The following is a 15601-nucleotide window of genomic DNA, read 5'->3' on the forward strand; positions in this document are numbered from 1 at the left end:
AGCAAAAATTATGAGAAAGGCAGAACTTGAACATGGACTGAACCTAAGGCTGGACATCTTAAAAATAAATGCTCTCCAAGAAAAGCTTAGGAGCATGTTCAGTTCTGTGCCAGATGATGGTCAACATAATATTTATTTATTTACACCATTTCTACCCCACTCTTCTCACCGCTGGTTGGCCAGCCGGCCAGGGGCGGCTCGTCCATTATGCGAAGTAAGCGGTCGCAGAACACTTTTTTTTGCCAGGGGCGCAGAGGCGCCTCTGTAAATGCCCCTCGACCGCCACTTGAGGAGCGCCCCCTCAGCTCACAACAGCCCTAGCATTCCGGGGGGAGCCTCGGCTTTCTTGGGATCCTCTTCCCAAAGGGGCCGGGCCCTTGAGCCTCGCCTAGCCCCTCTCGTTCCTGCTCCACCCGGCCACCGGATGTGCGAGCAGAGCTGGCGCTCAATCGTTCTCCGCGTTCGATCCCTTCCCCATGACCGGCTCCCTTTCCCGATCCCCCGGCACTCCACCCGCCTCCTCTCCTCTCCCCAATCCGCGGGTGGGCCACGCTGAAGACCCCAGCGTGCGCACCAAAAGTCGCCTCTTCTCCTGACTTTCTCCTCAGCCATTGGGACCAAGAGAGAGCGAGAGAGAGAGAGCGCCCCTCCAGCTGGAGGTATCTCCCACCTCCGCTCCCTCCTTTGTTTTTGCGCCTATCTTCAGGAAAGGTGGGCATCTCCACCTCTCTCTCTCTCTCTCTCTCTCTCTCTCTCTCTGGTCCCAATGGCTGAGGAGAAAGTCAGGAGAAGAAGTGACTTTTGGTGCACACGCTGTCGTCTTCAGGCACGCCTCCGGACCCAAAGCGGGCCAGGCAAGGGAGCAAATGCAGCAAGTGTAGTTACTGGGATGTATAGTTCACCTACAATCAAAGAGCATTCTGAACTCCACCAATGATGGAATTGAACCAAATATGGCACACAGAACTCCCACGAAAAACAGAAAATATATATCAATGATTGGTTGGGGGGGGGGGGCACGCGCCAAAATACTGTTTGCTTACCGTTGAAAATTACCTAGGGCCGCCTCTGCAGCCGGCCTAATGGCAGGAAACTTCCCGCCGTGCAGGGGGCTTCTGGGAAGAAGCCCCCTGCAAGCAGCAGTTCGCTTTCCGTGGACTCGCTGTTTCACAGTTAGGCTTGAGAATTAGTATTTTTAATTTTCCCATCGTGGTCAACTGTGAATCGCACATATGGTATTTCCTGCGCCTGCGCAGACAGTTCAGAATCTTCTAGAAAACTTATTAGACACTTTTAGGCAGTAGCCACGCCCACTCTCCCCATAGAGTATATAGCCAGTGGGAGGGGCTACTGCCTCAGTTCCTTTCATCCGCTGCCATTGCAGCAGTTAAGGATCCTTTCTCTCATCTTTTTTTAGCGTTGTGCTTTTAAAACCACAAAATATATTAAAATATATTTAAAATATTAATTCTCAACCCTAACCACGAAACAGCGAGTCTGCGGACTCAGGGCGGCTAACACAGGCAGCAATTTGACAATGCCACAATATCAGTAACATAATATAAAATCATCATACATAGCCAAGTTTAAAACAGTAACATTAATTAAAATCACATAATCACAAAGTCACATAGCCGTTTCCAATTGTTCAGCGTCTAAACTATGGCCCGTGGGCCACTTATGGCCCGCCAAGGGCCCTGATCCGGCCCGCGGAGGAGGAGCGCCCCCCTCCCACACACAGTGCCCCTCCATTGGCTTGCTCACGCTATCCGTCAGGCCCGATGGACAGCGTGAGCCAGCCAAGGGAGGCTGCTCCGTGTGGTCTACTCGCGCATAAAGCACCTCACGAGGTGCTTTACTCGCAAGTAGGCCGCGCGGGCCTGCTCCTCCCTTGGCAGGCTCATGTTGTCCATGGGGCCTGATGGACAACCTGAGCCAGCCAAGGAAGGCTGCCCTGGCGCTCCATGCAGTCATGCTGGCCACATGACCTTGGAGGTGTCTACAGACAATGCTGGCTCTTCGACTTAGAAATGCAGATGAGCACCACACCCCAGAGTCAGACACGACTGGACTTCATGTCAGAGGAAAACCAGGAAAATTGTGGAAGATCCAGGGTGGGAGAAAGAACTCTTGTCTGTTGGAGGTAGGTATGAATGTTTCAATTGTCCACCTTGATGACCATTTCATAGCTTGACAGTTTTTAGGGAGAATCCTTTGTTGAGAGGTGATTAGCTGGCCCTGATTGTTTCTTGTCTGGAGTTCCCCTGTGTTTGAGTGTTGTCCTTTATTTACAGTTATAATTTTAGAGTTTTTTTAATACTGGCAGCCAGATTTTGTTCAGACTAGAAACAGGAAGATTTCCCATTCTCTGCTCCTGGAATTACTGCCTAAAGAGGGCTAGAAAGAACCCCCTCCCTCGAAGGGCCCTTCCACACCACAAAATAAGATATCTGCAATCTGCATAGGATTTTTTTTATTGATTTTTTTAAAAAAACTATAGTCCGGCCCTCCATCGGTCTGAGGGACAGTAAACTGGCCCCCGGTTTAAAAGGTTTGAGGACCCCTGGTCTAAAGTGCTGCTGTGACCACTAGCCAAAGGCCTGGGTCCAAAACCACGATTTTAGTTTTTTTCCCAAAAGAAAGGAGGGAGGACGCCGATCTGATCTCGCTGGGGAGCGAATTCCATAAGCGGGGGGCCACCACTGAGAAGTCGGACACAACTGGACGTAATATAAAGGGAAAAACTTTACCCTTTACTAGGAGCCCCCAGTGGCGCAGTGGGTCAAACCCCTGTGCCGGCAGGACTGAAGACCGACAGGTCGCTGGTTCGAATCCAGGGAAAGCACGGATGAGCTCCCTCTGTCAGCTCCACCTCCCCATGCGGGGACATGAGAGAAGCCTCCCACAAGGATGGTAACGCATCAAAACATCTCATGGGCAACATCCTTGCAGACGGCCAATTCTCTCACACCAGAAGCGACTTGATTTTGCATTTGATATAAGGGACACCCCTGGAAGAATGACTTACGTGTCATAGTCTTGGATGATCTGCCCGACGGCCCAAATGGCCGAAAGGTACTCGTTTGTTCCCATGGGGTTGATATAGTGCAAAGAGGTGGGGTCCCGAGGGTTCCCATTGGATGCTGTGAAGTCAATCCCGACCTGCAAGAAAATATAACATTATTGATAATAATAATAATAATAATAATAATAATAATAATAATAATACTTTATTTATACCCCGCCATCATCTCCTCATGGGACTCGGAGCGGCTTACAAGAAGCCAAGCACAATGACGCATCAATAAAACAAGAAAGCATTAAACAATACAATTAATATAAATCACATATAAACATTATATTTTGGGGTGCGATGTCATTTGTACGCAGATGATGTCCAACTCTGTCACTCCTTTCCACCTGTCACTAAGGAGGCTGTCGAGGTCCTGAACCGGTGCTTGGCCGCTGTGACGGTCTGGATGAGGGCGAACAAATTGAAATTGAATCCAGACAAGACAGAGGTCCTCCTGGTCAGTCGCAAGGCCGAAGAGGGTATAGGGTTACAGCCTGTGTTGGATGGGGTCGCACTCCCCCCGAAGACGCAGGTTCGCAGTTTGGGTGTGATCCTGGACTCATCGCTGAGCCTGGAACCCCAGGTTTCGGCGGTGACCAGGGGAGCATTCGCACAGTTAAAACTCGTGCGCCAACTGCGCCCGTACCTTGGGAAGTCTGACTTGGCCACGGTAGTCCACGCTCTGGTTACATCCCGTTTAGACTACTGCAACGCTCTCTACGTGGAGTTGCCTTTGAAGACGGCTCGGAAGCTCCAATTAGTCCAACGGTCGGCAGCCATGATACTAACAGGAGCGGAGCGCAGGGAGCACACAACTCCTTTGCTGCACCAGCTCCACTGGCTGCCGATCTGCTACCGGGCTCAATTCAAAGTGCTGGCGTTGGCCTTTAAAGCCCTAAACGGTTCTGGCCCAACCTACCTATCCGAACGTATCTCGGCCTATCAGCCCACCAGGACCCTAAGATCTTCTGGGGAGGCCTTGCTCTGTATCCCGCCTGCTTCACAGGTGCGGCTGGCGGGGACGAGAGACAGGGCCTTTTCTGTGGTGGCCCCTCGGCTGTGGAACGCCCTTCCCATGGAGGTAAGATCAGCCTCCTCGCTGATGGTATTCCGAAGAAGACTAAAAACTTGGATGTTCAAGCAGGCATTTGGCTAATTCGGTGCAATGAATGTGTTGATTACGGATTGGTAATATGGATGATGAAATTGGACCAGGATTTTAGTTAGGAGATGTATTGGATTGTGATTTACGTGTAATATTGTGTATTATGTTTTTATGGTTTTAATTGTATACTGTGGACTGTATATTTTGTTGTAAACCGCGTTGAGTCGCCAGTTAGGCGGTATACAAGGACAGTAAATAAATAAATAAATAAATAAATAAATAAACAAACACAACAAGGATTTAAAAACCTATGGCTGGGCCAAATGTAATAGTTTAAAAATAAAAAAAAACAAAAATGCTGGGTATGAACAAGGTGGGATATATCTGGTAGGAGGGTTTTAAAAGAAGTGAGGGGAGCGCAATCCAACGAATAGTTAAAGTGCATTCTGAGGACATTTTGCTAGGTATTATTTCCTTAGGAAGGCACACTGGAACAGCCACATTTTCAGGCTCCTCCTAAAGACGGCGCATGCTTGATATCCCTAGAAAGTGAGTTCCGGAGTCGGGGGGCCACCACCGAAAAGGCCCTCTCCCTCATCCCCACCAATCGCGCCTGCGAAGGCTTTCATGACCAGAATCACTGGGTTGTTGTAGGTTTTTTGGGTTGTATGGCCATGTTTTAGGAGCATTCTCTCCTGACGTTTCACCTGCATCTGTGGCAAGCATCCTCAGAGGTTGTGGGACCTCACGGACAGAAAAAGGTAGCCAAGGGAATAAGAATATGACAAATATGGGTGTTTGACAGTTTGAATGATTTCTAGTATCTCACACTGCAACGTTCAACATTTCGGGACCAAATGGAAATTTCACTGCAAGATAGAACTCTTTACAGTGAGACAATGCTTTCATGTTGAGACCACCACACTCAAGCTCCATGCCTACTTTGTTATTTTAAATTATTATTATTATTATTATTATTATTATTGACACAAAAGTACATTATGTCACAGCAAACGAGATCTATATGCTGGATTTCGTATTCCAAAACCACAAGTCGAACCCTTCCCAAGCGTCTAGGACTGTGTGATGTATTTTCGGATGATGCGCGCAGATCCAAGTCAGGTGGCCTTTTGCAGTTGACAGATTGTGATGTTGTCGATTTTTATGGTTTCCAAATGCCGGCTGAGATCTTTTGGCACAGCACCCAGTGTGCCAATGACCACTGGGACCACCTGGACTGGTTGATGCAATCAGAGCCTTTGCAGTTCGTTTTTGAGGTCTTGATAGCGGCTGAGTTTTTCCTGTTGTTTTTCTTCAATGCAACTGTCACCTGGAATGGCGACATCAATAATCCAGACTTTTTTCTTTTCCACAATCGTGATGTCTGGTGTATTGCGTTCCAAAACCTTGTCAGTCTGGATTCGAAAGTCCCACAGTATTCTTGCATGTTCATTTTCCACAACCTTTGCAGGTTTATGATCTCACCAATTCTTTACCGCTGGCAGGTGGCACTTGTGACATAAGTTCCAGTGAATCATCTGGGCCACAGAGTTGTGCCTCTGTTTGTAGTCCGTCTGTGCAATTTTCTTGCAACAGCTGAGGATATGATCCACGGTGTCATCAGCTTCCTTGCACAGTCTGCATTGTGGGTCATCCGCTGATTTTTCAATCCTGGCCTCAATGGCCTTGGTTCTGATGGCTTGTTCCTGGGCTGCAAGAATCAGGCCTTCTTCTATCTCCTTCTTCAGGCTCCATTCGTGAGCCATAACCAGGTCTTCTCCTTGTCAACTTTTCCTTCAATCTTCTCAAGGAACTGTCCATGCAAGGCTTTGTTTTATTATTGTTGTTGTTGTTGTTGTTGTTCATTCGTTCAGTCGTCTCCGACTCTTCGTGACTTCCTGGACCAGCCCACGCCAGAGCTCCCTGTCGGCCGTCACCACCCCCATCTCCTTCAAGGTCAGTCCAGTCCCTTCAAGGATGCCATCCATCCATCTTGCCCTTGGTCGACCCCTCTTCCTTTTGCCTTCCACTTTCCCCAGCATCATTGTCTTCTCTAGGCTTTCCTGTCTCCTCATGATGTGGCCAAAGGACTTCCACTTTGTCTCTAGTATCTTTCCCTCCAATGAGCAGTCGGGCTTTCTTTCCTGGAGGATGGACTGGTTGGATCTTCTCGCGGTCCAAGGCACTCTCAGCACTTTCCTCCAACACCACAGCTCAAAAGCATCTCTCTTCCTTCGCTCAGCCTTCCTGAAGGTCCCGCTCTCACATCCGTAGGTGACTATTTTATTTATTTATTTACTTATTTCATTTACTTATACCCCGCCCTTCTCACCCCGGGGGGGACTCAGGGCGGCTTACAGTGGGGGGGGGGGGGCACAATTAGATGCCCAAGACAATTCACAAGCAATACAAATACAACAATTAATTAAAAACATCAATACATAATAAAATCATATAACAATCTCATGCTCAGGGTTCAGAGTCCATGTATCCATTCCATTCCATTTGTCCTTGTCTATCATCAGATCCTTCAGTTAGCTTTCAGAATGACCAAAGGCTTGATCCCAGATCCAGGTCTTCAGTCTTTTCCTAAGCACCAAGAGGGAAGATGCCGAGCTGATCTCCCCAGGGAGTGAGTTCCACAGGTGGGGGGCCACCACTGAGAAGGCCCTGCTCCTCGTCTCCGCCAGCCTCACTTGTGCCACTGGCAGGGTCAAGAGCAGGGCCTCCCCAGAAGATCTTAAGCTTCGAGGTGGGATGTAGAGGGAGATCCGTTCGGACAAATACACTGGGCCGGAACCGTATAGGGTTTTGTAGGTCAAGACCAGCACTTTGAATTGTGCTCGGAATTGGATCGGCAGCCAGTGGAGCTGGCGCAACAGGGGGGTGGTGTGCTCCCTGTACGTCGCCCCGGTGAGCAATCTGGCTGCTTCTCGCTGGACTAGTTGGAGTTTCCGAGCAGTCTTCAAAGGCAACCCCACGTAGAGTGCGTTGCAGTAATCCAACCGGGATGTGACAAGAGCGTGGACCACCGTGGCCAGATCTGGCTTCTCAAGGTACGGGCGCAGCTGGCGCACAAGTTTTAATTGTGCGAAAGCTCTCCCGGCCACCGCTGAGACCTGGGGTTCCAGGTTCAGCGATGAGTCCAGGATCACTCCCAAGCTGCGAACCTGCGTCTTCAGGGGGAGTGGGACCCCGTCTAACACAGGCTGTAACCCTATGCCCTGTTTGGGCTTACGACTGACCAGTAGGACCTCTGTCTTGTCTGGATTCAATTTCAATTTGTTAGCTCTCATCCAGTCCGATACAGCAGCTAAACACCGGTTCAAGGTCTGGACAGCCTCCTTGGTGACAGGTGGAAAGGAGTGACAGGGAATACCATGGCTTTGACTAGGCAATGGATCTTTGTTGCCAGTGTGATTACTCTTGACTATTTTATCGAGACTGGACTTTGCTCTCCTCCCAAGAAGGAAGCGTCTTCTGATTTCCTGGCCACAGTCTGCATCTGCAGTCATCTTTGCACCTAGAAATACAAAGTCTGTCACGGCCTCCACGGTTTCTCCCTCTATTTCCCAGTTGTCAATCATTCTTGTTGCCATAATCTTGGTTTTTTTTATGTTTAGCTGCAACCCAGCTTTTGCGCTTTCTTCTTTCACCTTGATGATGATGATGATGATGATGATGATGATTATTATTATTAATATTACAGTATGTAACAAACCTTGAAAATGTCTCTGTTCTTGGTTTGAAAATGATATTTCCTGCTTAATTGTGCAGTGCTTACTTATAAAGGAGTTGGGTTGCTGTGAGTTTTCTGGGCTGTGTGCCTATGTTCCAGAAGCACTCTCTCCTGGCGTTTCTCCTGCATCTATGGCAGGCATCTTCAGAGATCTGCTGAAATCGGCTTCACAAGTGCGGCTGGCGGGAACGAGAGACAGGGCCTTTTCTGTGGTGGCCCCTCGGCTTTGGAACACCCTCCCTATAGAGGTACGATCAGCCTCCTCGCTGATGGTGTTTCGGAAGAGATTGAAGACATGGATGTTTACACAAGCATTCGGTTAATCCGTTGCAACGAATTTTGATGACTGTTCTTGTTGTTCATTCGTTCAGTCGTCTCCGACTCTTCGTGACCTCGTGGACCAGCCCACGCCAGAGCTCCCTGTCGGCCGTCACCACCCCCAGCTCCCTCAAGGTCAGTCCAGTCACTTCATTTTGATGACTAAAGGACTGGTAATCATTCGTCGTCTATGATTACCAGTCCTTTAGTTTTGATGACTAAAGGACTGGTAATCATAGACGACGAATTTTGGACTGCGATTTCAATTACGAGATGCATGGATTATTATTGGTGGCCCAATAATTTGTATTTTATATGTGTTCTAGGTTTTAAACTGAATACTGTTTTTTAAGTGTTTTTAAGTGTTGTAAACCGCAATGAGTCGCCAACTTAGGCTGAGATATTAGCGGTATACAAGCGTATAAATAAATAAATAAATCTATGCAAGTGAGGTTTATATATCTGTTGAATGTCTGCACTGAAGTATTTCACGGTGTCCCATATTAATTATGGGTGTGTGCATGCATTCATGCATTTGTGAGTATTTATATTCCTTGCTCCAAGCATGCAAATGCTTTGGGTCCACTCCACTTGTATCTATACATAGCCTGGCTAATATAGATATAATTCTCCGTTTGTTCAAGCAATGGGGTTATCAAGGGCATGAGAACTGGAAGAAACATCACCCGCCTTGGGGCTATTTCGGCCAAACCAAATGCACAGCTCTCCTTACAGTTGGATTGATATCACTAATTCTCTTTTATGCCTCGTTTATAGCCAGAGGGTGATAGCATGGATGCTCTTAAACGCACAGGGCGCTTTGCCTGTTACTTGGAACTCGGAAAGGCTGAATCCATGTAAACAACTAAACATTTAAAACAGCTGTGAACTCGTATTGTCGAAGGCTTTAATGGCTGGAATCACTAGGTTCTTGTAGGTTTTTTTGGGCTATAGGGCCATGTTCTAGAGGCATTCTCTCCTGACGTTTCGCCTGCATCTATGGCAAGCATCCTCAGAGGTAGTGAGGTCTGTTGGAAATAGGAAAATGGGTTTATATATCTGTGGAATGGCTGGGGTGGGGCAAAGAGCTCTTCTCTGCTGGAGCTAGGTGTGAATGTTTCAGCTGACCACCTTCATTAGCATTTGAAGGCTTGGCTGAGCCTGGGAAAATGTTCTTTTGAGAGGTGTTAAGATGTGCCTGGTTGTTTCCTCTCAGGCACATCTTAACACCTCTCAACAGAACATTTTCCCAGGCTCAGCCAAGCCTTCAAATGCTAATGAAGGTGGTCAGCTGAAACATTCACACCTAGCTTCAGCAGAGAGTCCTTTGTCCCACCCCAGTCATTCCACAGATATATAAACCCATTGTCCTATTTCCAACAGACCTCACTACCTCTGAGGATGCTTGCCATAGATGCAGGCGAAACGTCAGGAGAAATGCCTCTAGAACATGGCCCTATAGCCCGAAAAAACCTACAAGAACCTAGCTATGAACTCCCTTTGCACTGGCCCTCTAACTTAACTCCATGTGGATATATTTATTTATTTATTTGTCGTGTCAGGGCAACCAGTCAATTGTATTACATTTCTAACAGAACAAAACAAATAAACAGACAAAATACAAAATTTGCGAGGTTGGTAGTTGATTAAAAGTCCTTTGACCAGTTTATAGTTTTACAGTTTATAGATTTATAGTTCACCGACAATCCAAGAGCATTCTGAACTCCACCAATGATGGAATTGAACCAAACTTGCCACACAGAACTCCCATGACCAACAGAAAATACTGGAAGGGTTTGGTGGGCATTGACCTTGAGTTTGGGAGTTGAAGTTCGCCTAGACCTTGATATCTGGAATATGTAGTTGCTGGGATTTATAGTACACATGCAATCAAAGAGCATTCTGAACTCCACCAGCGATGGAATTGAACCAAACTTGCCACACAGAACTCCCGTGACCAACAGAAAATACTGGAAGGGTTTGTTGGGCACTGACCTTGAGTTTGGGAGTTGTAGTTCACCTACATCCAGAGAGCACTGTGGACTCAAACAATGATGGATTTGGACCAGACTTTGCATGATTACTGAATATGTCTAAATGTGAACACTGGTGGAGTTTGGGGAAAATAGACCTTGACTTTGGGAGTTGTAGTTGCTGGGATTTATAGTTCACCGACAATCCAAAAGCATTCTGAACTCCACCAACGATAGAATTGAACCAAACTTGCCACGCAGAACTCCCATGACCAACAGAAAATACTGGAAGGGTTTGGAGGGCATTGACCTTGAGTTTGGGAGTTGTAGTTCACCTACATCTAGAGAGCACTGTGGACTCAAACAATGATGGATTTGGACCAGACCTGGCACGAATACTCAATATGTCTAAATGTAAACACTGGTGGAGTTTGGGGGAAATAGATCTTGACATTTGGGTGTTGTGGTTGCTGTGATGTATAGTTCATCTACAATCAGAGAGCATTCTGAACTCCACCAATGATGGAATTGGGCCAAACATCCCATACAGAACCTCCAAAAACCCCTAATGACCCCCCCCCCCCCGGGGTCCCGACCCCCAGGTTGAGAAACACTGGCATAGAGTTATATTTCTCCTCCATGAGCCCAAATGGGTGGATTTCCAATCATTAAGCCTCTCTGATGCTCTAATTAATGTTGAGCCTTTAATGGGGACATTGATTATTGCCCCTTGGAAGGGAAGTGCAAATCTCCTTACCGTAAACATTAACTGACAGCCTCCGAGGATGTAGTCCAGAAAGGAGTAATCTCTGGCGATCTTCAAAAGGGACGTCAAACGGTTGTAGAGAGGGAAGGAAGCGGGGAGAGAGAGGAAGCCGTTTGAGCATAATGCACATAAGAAATGCTTTCTCATAAATAGAGGGATATTAAGCAAGCCAAAGAGCCATGTCGGAAATGGCAAGATAGGTCAATTCTTTTATCTCCAAGATGAAAAAAAAATGTAATGGTAAATGTCATATTACATCAGGCTTTAGATGCAAAGCCAATGGTAGCCAATGATAGATAGATGATAGATAGATAGATAGATAGATAGATAGATAGATGGTTATCTGTATCTATATATCTATACCTCTATATCTATCTGTCTATCTATCTATCTATCTATCTGTCTCTATATCGATGTCTATTTATCTCTCTATATATCTATCTCTATCTATCTATGTCTTCCTCTCTCTCTCTCTCTCTCTCTCTCTATATATATATATATATATATCTACCTATCTCTATCTCTCTCTCCTATCTCTATCATTATCTATCTATCTACTTCTCTCTATATATCTATCTATCTATCACTCTCTCTCTCTATCGCTATCTCTCTATGTATCTATTTCTATCTCTATCTCTATCTATCTCTAGTGATCTCTCTCTCTATATCTGTCTATCTATCTCTATCTATATATCAATCTCTATCTATATCTATCTCTCTATCTATCTATCTATCTCTATATCTATCTGTCTCTCTCTCTGTCTCTATCTCTATCTATCTATCTCTATCCATCCATCTATCTATATCTATATCTCTATCTATCTATCTATCTATCTATCTATCTATCTATCTATTAGGGCTGGGCGGTTTCGTTTCGTTAATTCGTAATTCGTTAATAATTCGTTAATTTTTTCAATTACAAAATGATAACGAACCATTCTGGAGCAATTTTAAAAAAAAACGAATTTTTAAAAAGTTTTGTAAATGCTTCGTATTTCGTTATTGTATTCGTTTCGTTGTTGTTCTGAGGTCGTTTCGTTATTATTTCCGCATGTCTGGGGCAAGTTTTTTGTTTAATTAGTGAAAAAAAATTATAATATCACACCAACAGTCAACAACAGAGGGAGAGGGAAGCTTCAGAAGTTTTTGGAGGTTTTTTTAGCGTATTTCGCGGTCGCGTCCGCCATTAACGAATCGATTCGTTATTGTTTCGGAAATCGATTCGTTAATGTTTTGTAATTTTTTTCACATTTACGAAATTTTGTAAATATCGAACTTTTTAAAGGGAAAATTTTGTAATTATTTTAAATATCGAAACAAAAAAACCCCCCAAATACAAATCGATTTTAGAAACAAATTTTTGCGTTGTTACCCAGGCCTACTATCTATCTATCTCTATCATTATCTATCTACTTCTCTCTCTATTTCTCTCTCTCTCTCTCTCTCTCTATCTATTGCTATCTCTCTCTCTATGTATCTATTTCTCTCTATCTATCTCTAGCTCTATCTATCTCTAGTGATCTCTCTCTATCTATGTCTATCTCTATCTCTATCTGTATATCAATCTATATCAATCTCTATCTATCTATCTCTATATATCTCTATCCATCCATCTATCTATCTCTATCTCTATCTCTATCTCTATCTCTATCTCTATCTCTATCTCTATCTATCTATCTATCTATCATCTATCTATCTATATCCATCGATATATCTCTCTCTATCAATTTGTATCACTATCTATCTCTATCTCTAGTGATCTCTCTCTATGTCTGTCTCTATCTATCAATCAATCTATATCAATCTCTATATCTATCTGTCTGTCTATCTATATCTATCTATCTATCTATCTATCTATCTATCTATCTATCTCTATCTCTATCTCTATCTCTATCTACATCTATCTATCTATCTATCATCTATCTATATCCATCGATATCTCTCTCTCTCTCTCTCTCTCTATTTGTATCACTATCTATCTCTATCTCTATCTCTAGTGATCTCTCTCTATGTCTGTCTCTATCTATCAATCAATCTATATCAATCTCTATATCTATCTCTATCTGTCTGTCTGTCTCTATCCATCTATCTATCTATCTATCTATCTATCATCTATCTCTATCTCTATCTCTATCTACATCTATCTATCTATCTATCTATCATCTATCTATATCCATCGATATCTCTCTCTCTCTCTATCTATCTATCTATCTATCTATTTGTATCACTATCTCTATCTCTATCTCTAGTGATCTCTCTCTATGTCTGTCTATCTATCAATCAATCAATCTATATCAATCTCTATCTCTATCTCTATCTCTATCTGTCTGTCTGTCTATCTCTATCTATCTATCTATCTATCTATCTATCTATCTATCTCTATCTCTATCTACATATCTATCTATCTATCTATCTATCTATCTATCTATCTATCTATCTCTATCTACATATCTATTTCTCTCTCTCGCTCTATCCATCTCTCTCTACCCCCCCCCCCCATCTCTATCAATCTCTAGTGATCTTTCTCTAGGTCTGTCTCTATCTATCTATCTATCTATCTATCTATCTATCTCTATCAATCTATATCAATCTCTATCTCTATCTATCTATCTATCTATCTATCTATCTAAGTATCTATCTATCTATCTATCTATCTATCTATCTCTATCTACATCTCTATCTATCTATATCCATCTCTCTCTCTCTCTCTCTCTAGTGATCTCTCTCTATGTCTGTCTCTATCTCTATCTATCTATCTATCTATCTATCTATCTATTTCTATTTCTATTTCTATTTCTATTTTTATGCATCTCTATCGATCTATTGATCTAGCCCAAAAAACTTACAGCAACCCAGTGATTCTGGCCACGAAAGCCTTTGACAATATATTTCTCTCTGTTTTTGATTGAGCACTGCTAGTATTTTTTTTGTTCCTTTGCATAACTGTGGGACGTTTCAAGGCAGAAATGCATCTCAATTGAGATAGAAGGGGGATATAAATTAATGTAAATAATAATAATAATAATAATAATAATAATAATTGCAAAGACTCTGGCACAAGCCAGTAAAGGGGGTCCCCGTAGTGATTGGCACACTGGGTGCAGTGCCTAAAGATCTTGGCCTGCACTTAAACACAATCGGCACTGACGAATTCATCACCTGTCAGCTGCAGAATGCAGTTAAATTGTTTTATATCACATTAGAGAAATAAAAGGGATTTGGGCACACATTTAAGACTGCATCCATTCCTCAAAATGAAGCCACTCCAAGCATCTGAGAGTGCATCTACACAGTGGAATTAATGCAGTTTGACACCACTTTTAATCGCCATGGCTCAATGCGTCAAACCCCTGGATGCAAAGAGGTTGACGTGACCACTCACTTTCCAAATTCCCACTGAATCAGTGAAACCAATGGGGAAATAGCCATAATGGCTCCACTGCACATCTTCCCCTATAGAAAATGGCTTTTCGCATGTGAAAGGTATTTCAAAAGCGGGACTCACCTTGCAGGATTTGACAATGATGATGCCTGAGTTCTTGTAGCTCCTCTTCTTCTTCTGCTTTTTGGGGTTAATGCATTCAAATTCTACCTGTCCGGAAGGGGAAAAAATGGCCCACGGTAAATATATGATGTAGGTTTTAGTAAGTTGCTGTATTGTCCAAGATGCTCAAGGCAGAGTCGGAAAAGCACGGCGGAAGTTGGAGGCAACGTTAGAATCCTAGAGTTGGAAGGGGTCCCCAAAGGCCATCCAGTCCAACCCCCTTCTGCCAGGCAGGAAGGCACAATCGAAACACTCCTGACAGATGGCCATACAGGTTTGGCTTAGTGGCCATCCAAGTCTCTTAAGTCTTGCATCCTTAAAAAAGGGGGTTGGAAAGGTAAGCATGGATGGTGTCTTCCTGCTTGGCAGAAGGGGGCTGGATTGGATGGCCCTTGGGGTATCTTCCAACTCTAGGATTCTATAATAATAATAATAATAATAATAATAATAATAATAATAATCTTTAATAATAATGATGATTGAGTCATCTTCTATGAAGGCTTTTAAGCAGAGGCTGGATGGCCATCTGTTGGGAGGGCTTGGATAGGGTTTTCCTGCTTGGCAGAAGGGGGTTGGACTGGATGGCCCTTGGGGTATCTTCCAACTCTAGGATTCTATAATAATAATAATAATATTTAATAATAATAATTAATAATAATGATGACCGAGTCATCTTCTATGAAGGTTTTTAAGCAGAGGCTGGATGGCCATCTGTGGGGAGGGCTTGGATAGGGTTTTCCTGCTTGGCAGAAGGGGGCTGGACTGGATGGCCCTTGGGGTATCTTCCAACTCTAGGATTCTATAATGATGATGATGATTATGATTATGATGATGATATGATGAAGTCATCTTCTATGGAGACTTTTAAGCAGAGGCTTGATGGCCATCTGTTGGGAGGGCTTAGATGGGGTTTTCCTGCTTGGCAGAAGGGGGCTGGACTGGGTGGCCCTTGGGGTATCTTCCAACTCTAGGATTCTATAATAATAATAATAATAATAATAATAATAATAATGGAATTTCCCTCTCTAAAGGTTTTAAAGCAGAAGCTAGATGACCATCTGTCAGGAGGGCTTGGATGGTGTC

General features: G+C 44.2%; 1 protein-coding gene across 4 annotated transcripts in view; it reads right to left on the reverse strand.

Moving 5' to 3' along the window:
- CPNE2 (copine 2) overlaps positions 1-15601 on the reverse strand; it is a 144483-nt gene that overhangs the window by 31199 nt on the left and 97683 nt on the right. For all 4 annotated transcript variants that reach the window (XM_067470996.1, XM_067470993.1, XM_067470995.1 and 1 more), the window contains 3 exons: positions 14480-14566; positions 10966-11025; positions 3029-3162 (listed from right to left, as the gene is read on the reverse strand). In XM_067470996.1, the coding sequence (XP_067327097.1) occupies positions 3029-3162; positions 10966-11025; positions 14480-14566 (281 nt within the window). The remainder of the gene's footprint in view (positions 1-3028; positions 3163-10965; positions 11026-14479; positions 14567-15601) is intronic.

Source organism: Anolis sagrei, chromosome 8 (genome assembly GCF_037176765.1).
Source record: "Anolis sagrei isolate rAnoSag1 chromosome 8, rAnoSag1.mat, whole genome shotgun sequence".
Taxonomy (NCBI): Eukaryota; Metazoa; Chordata; class Lepidosauria; order Squamata; family Dactyloidae; genus Anolis; species Anolis sagrei.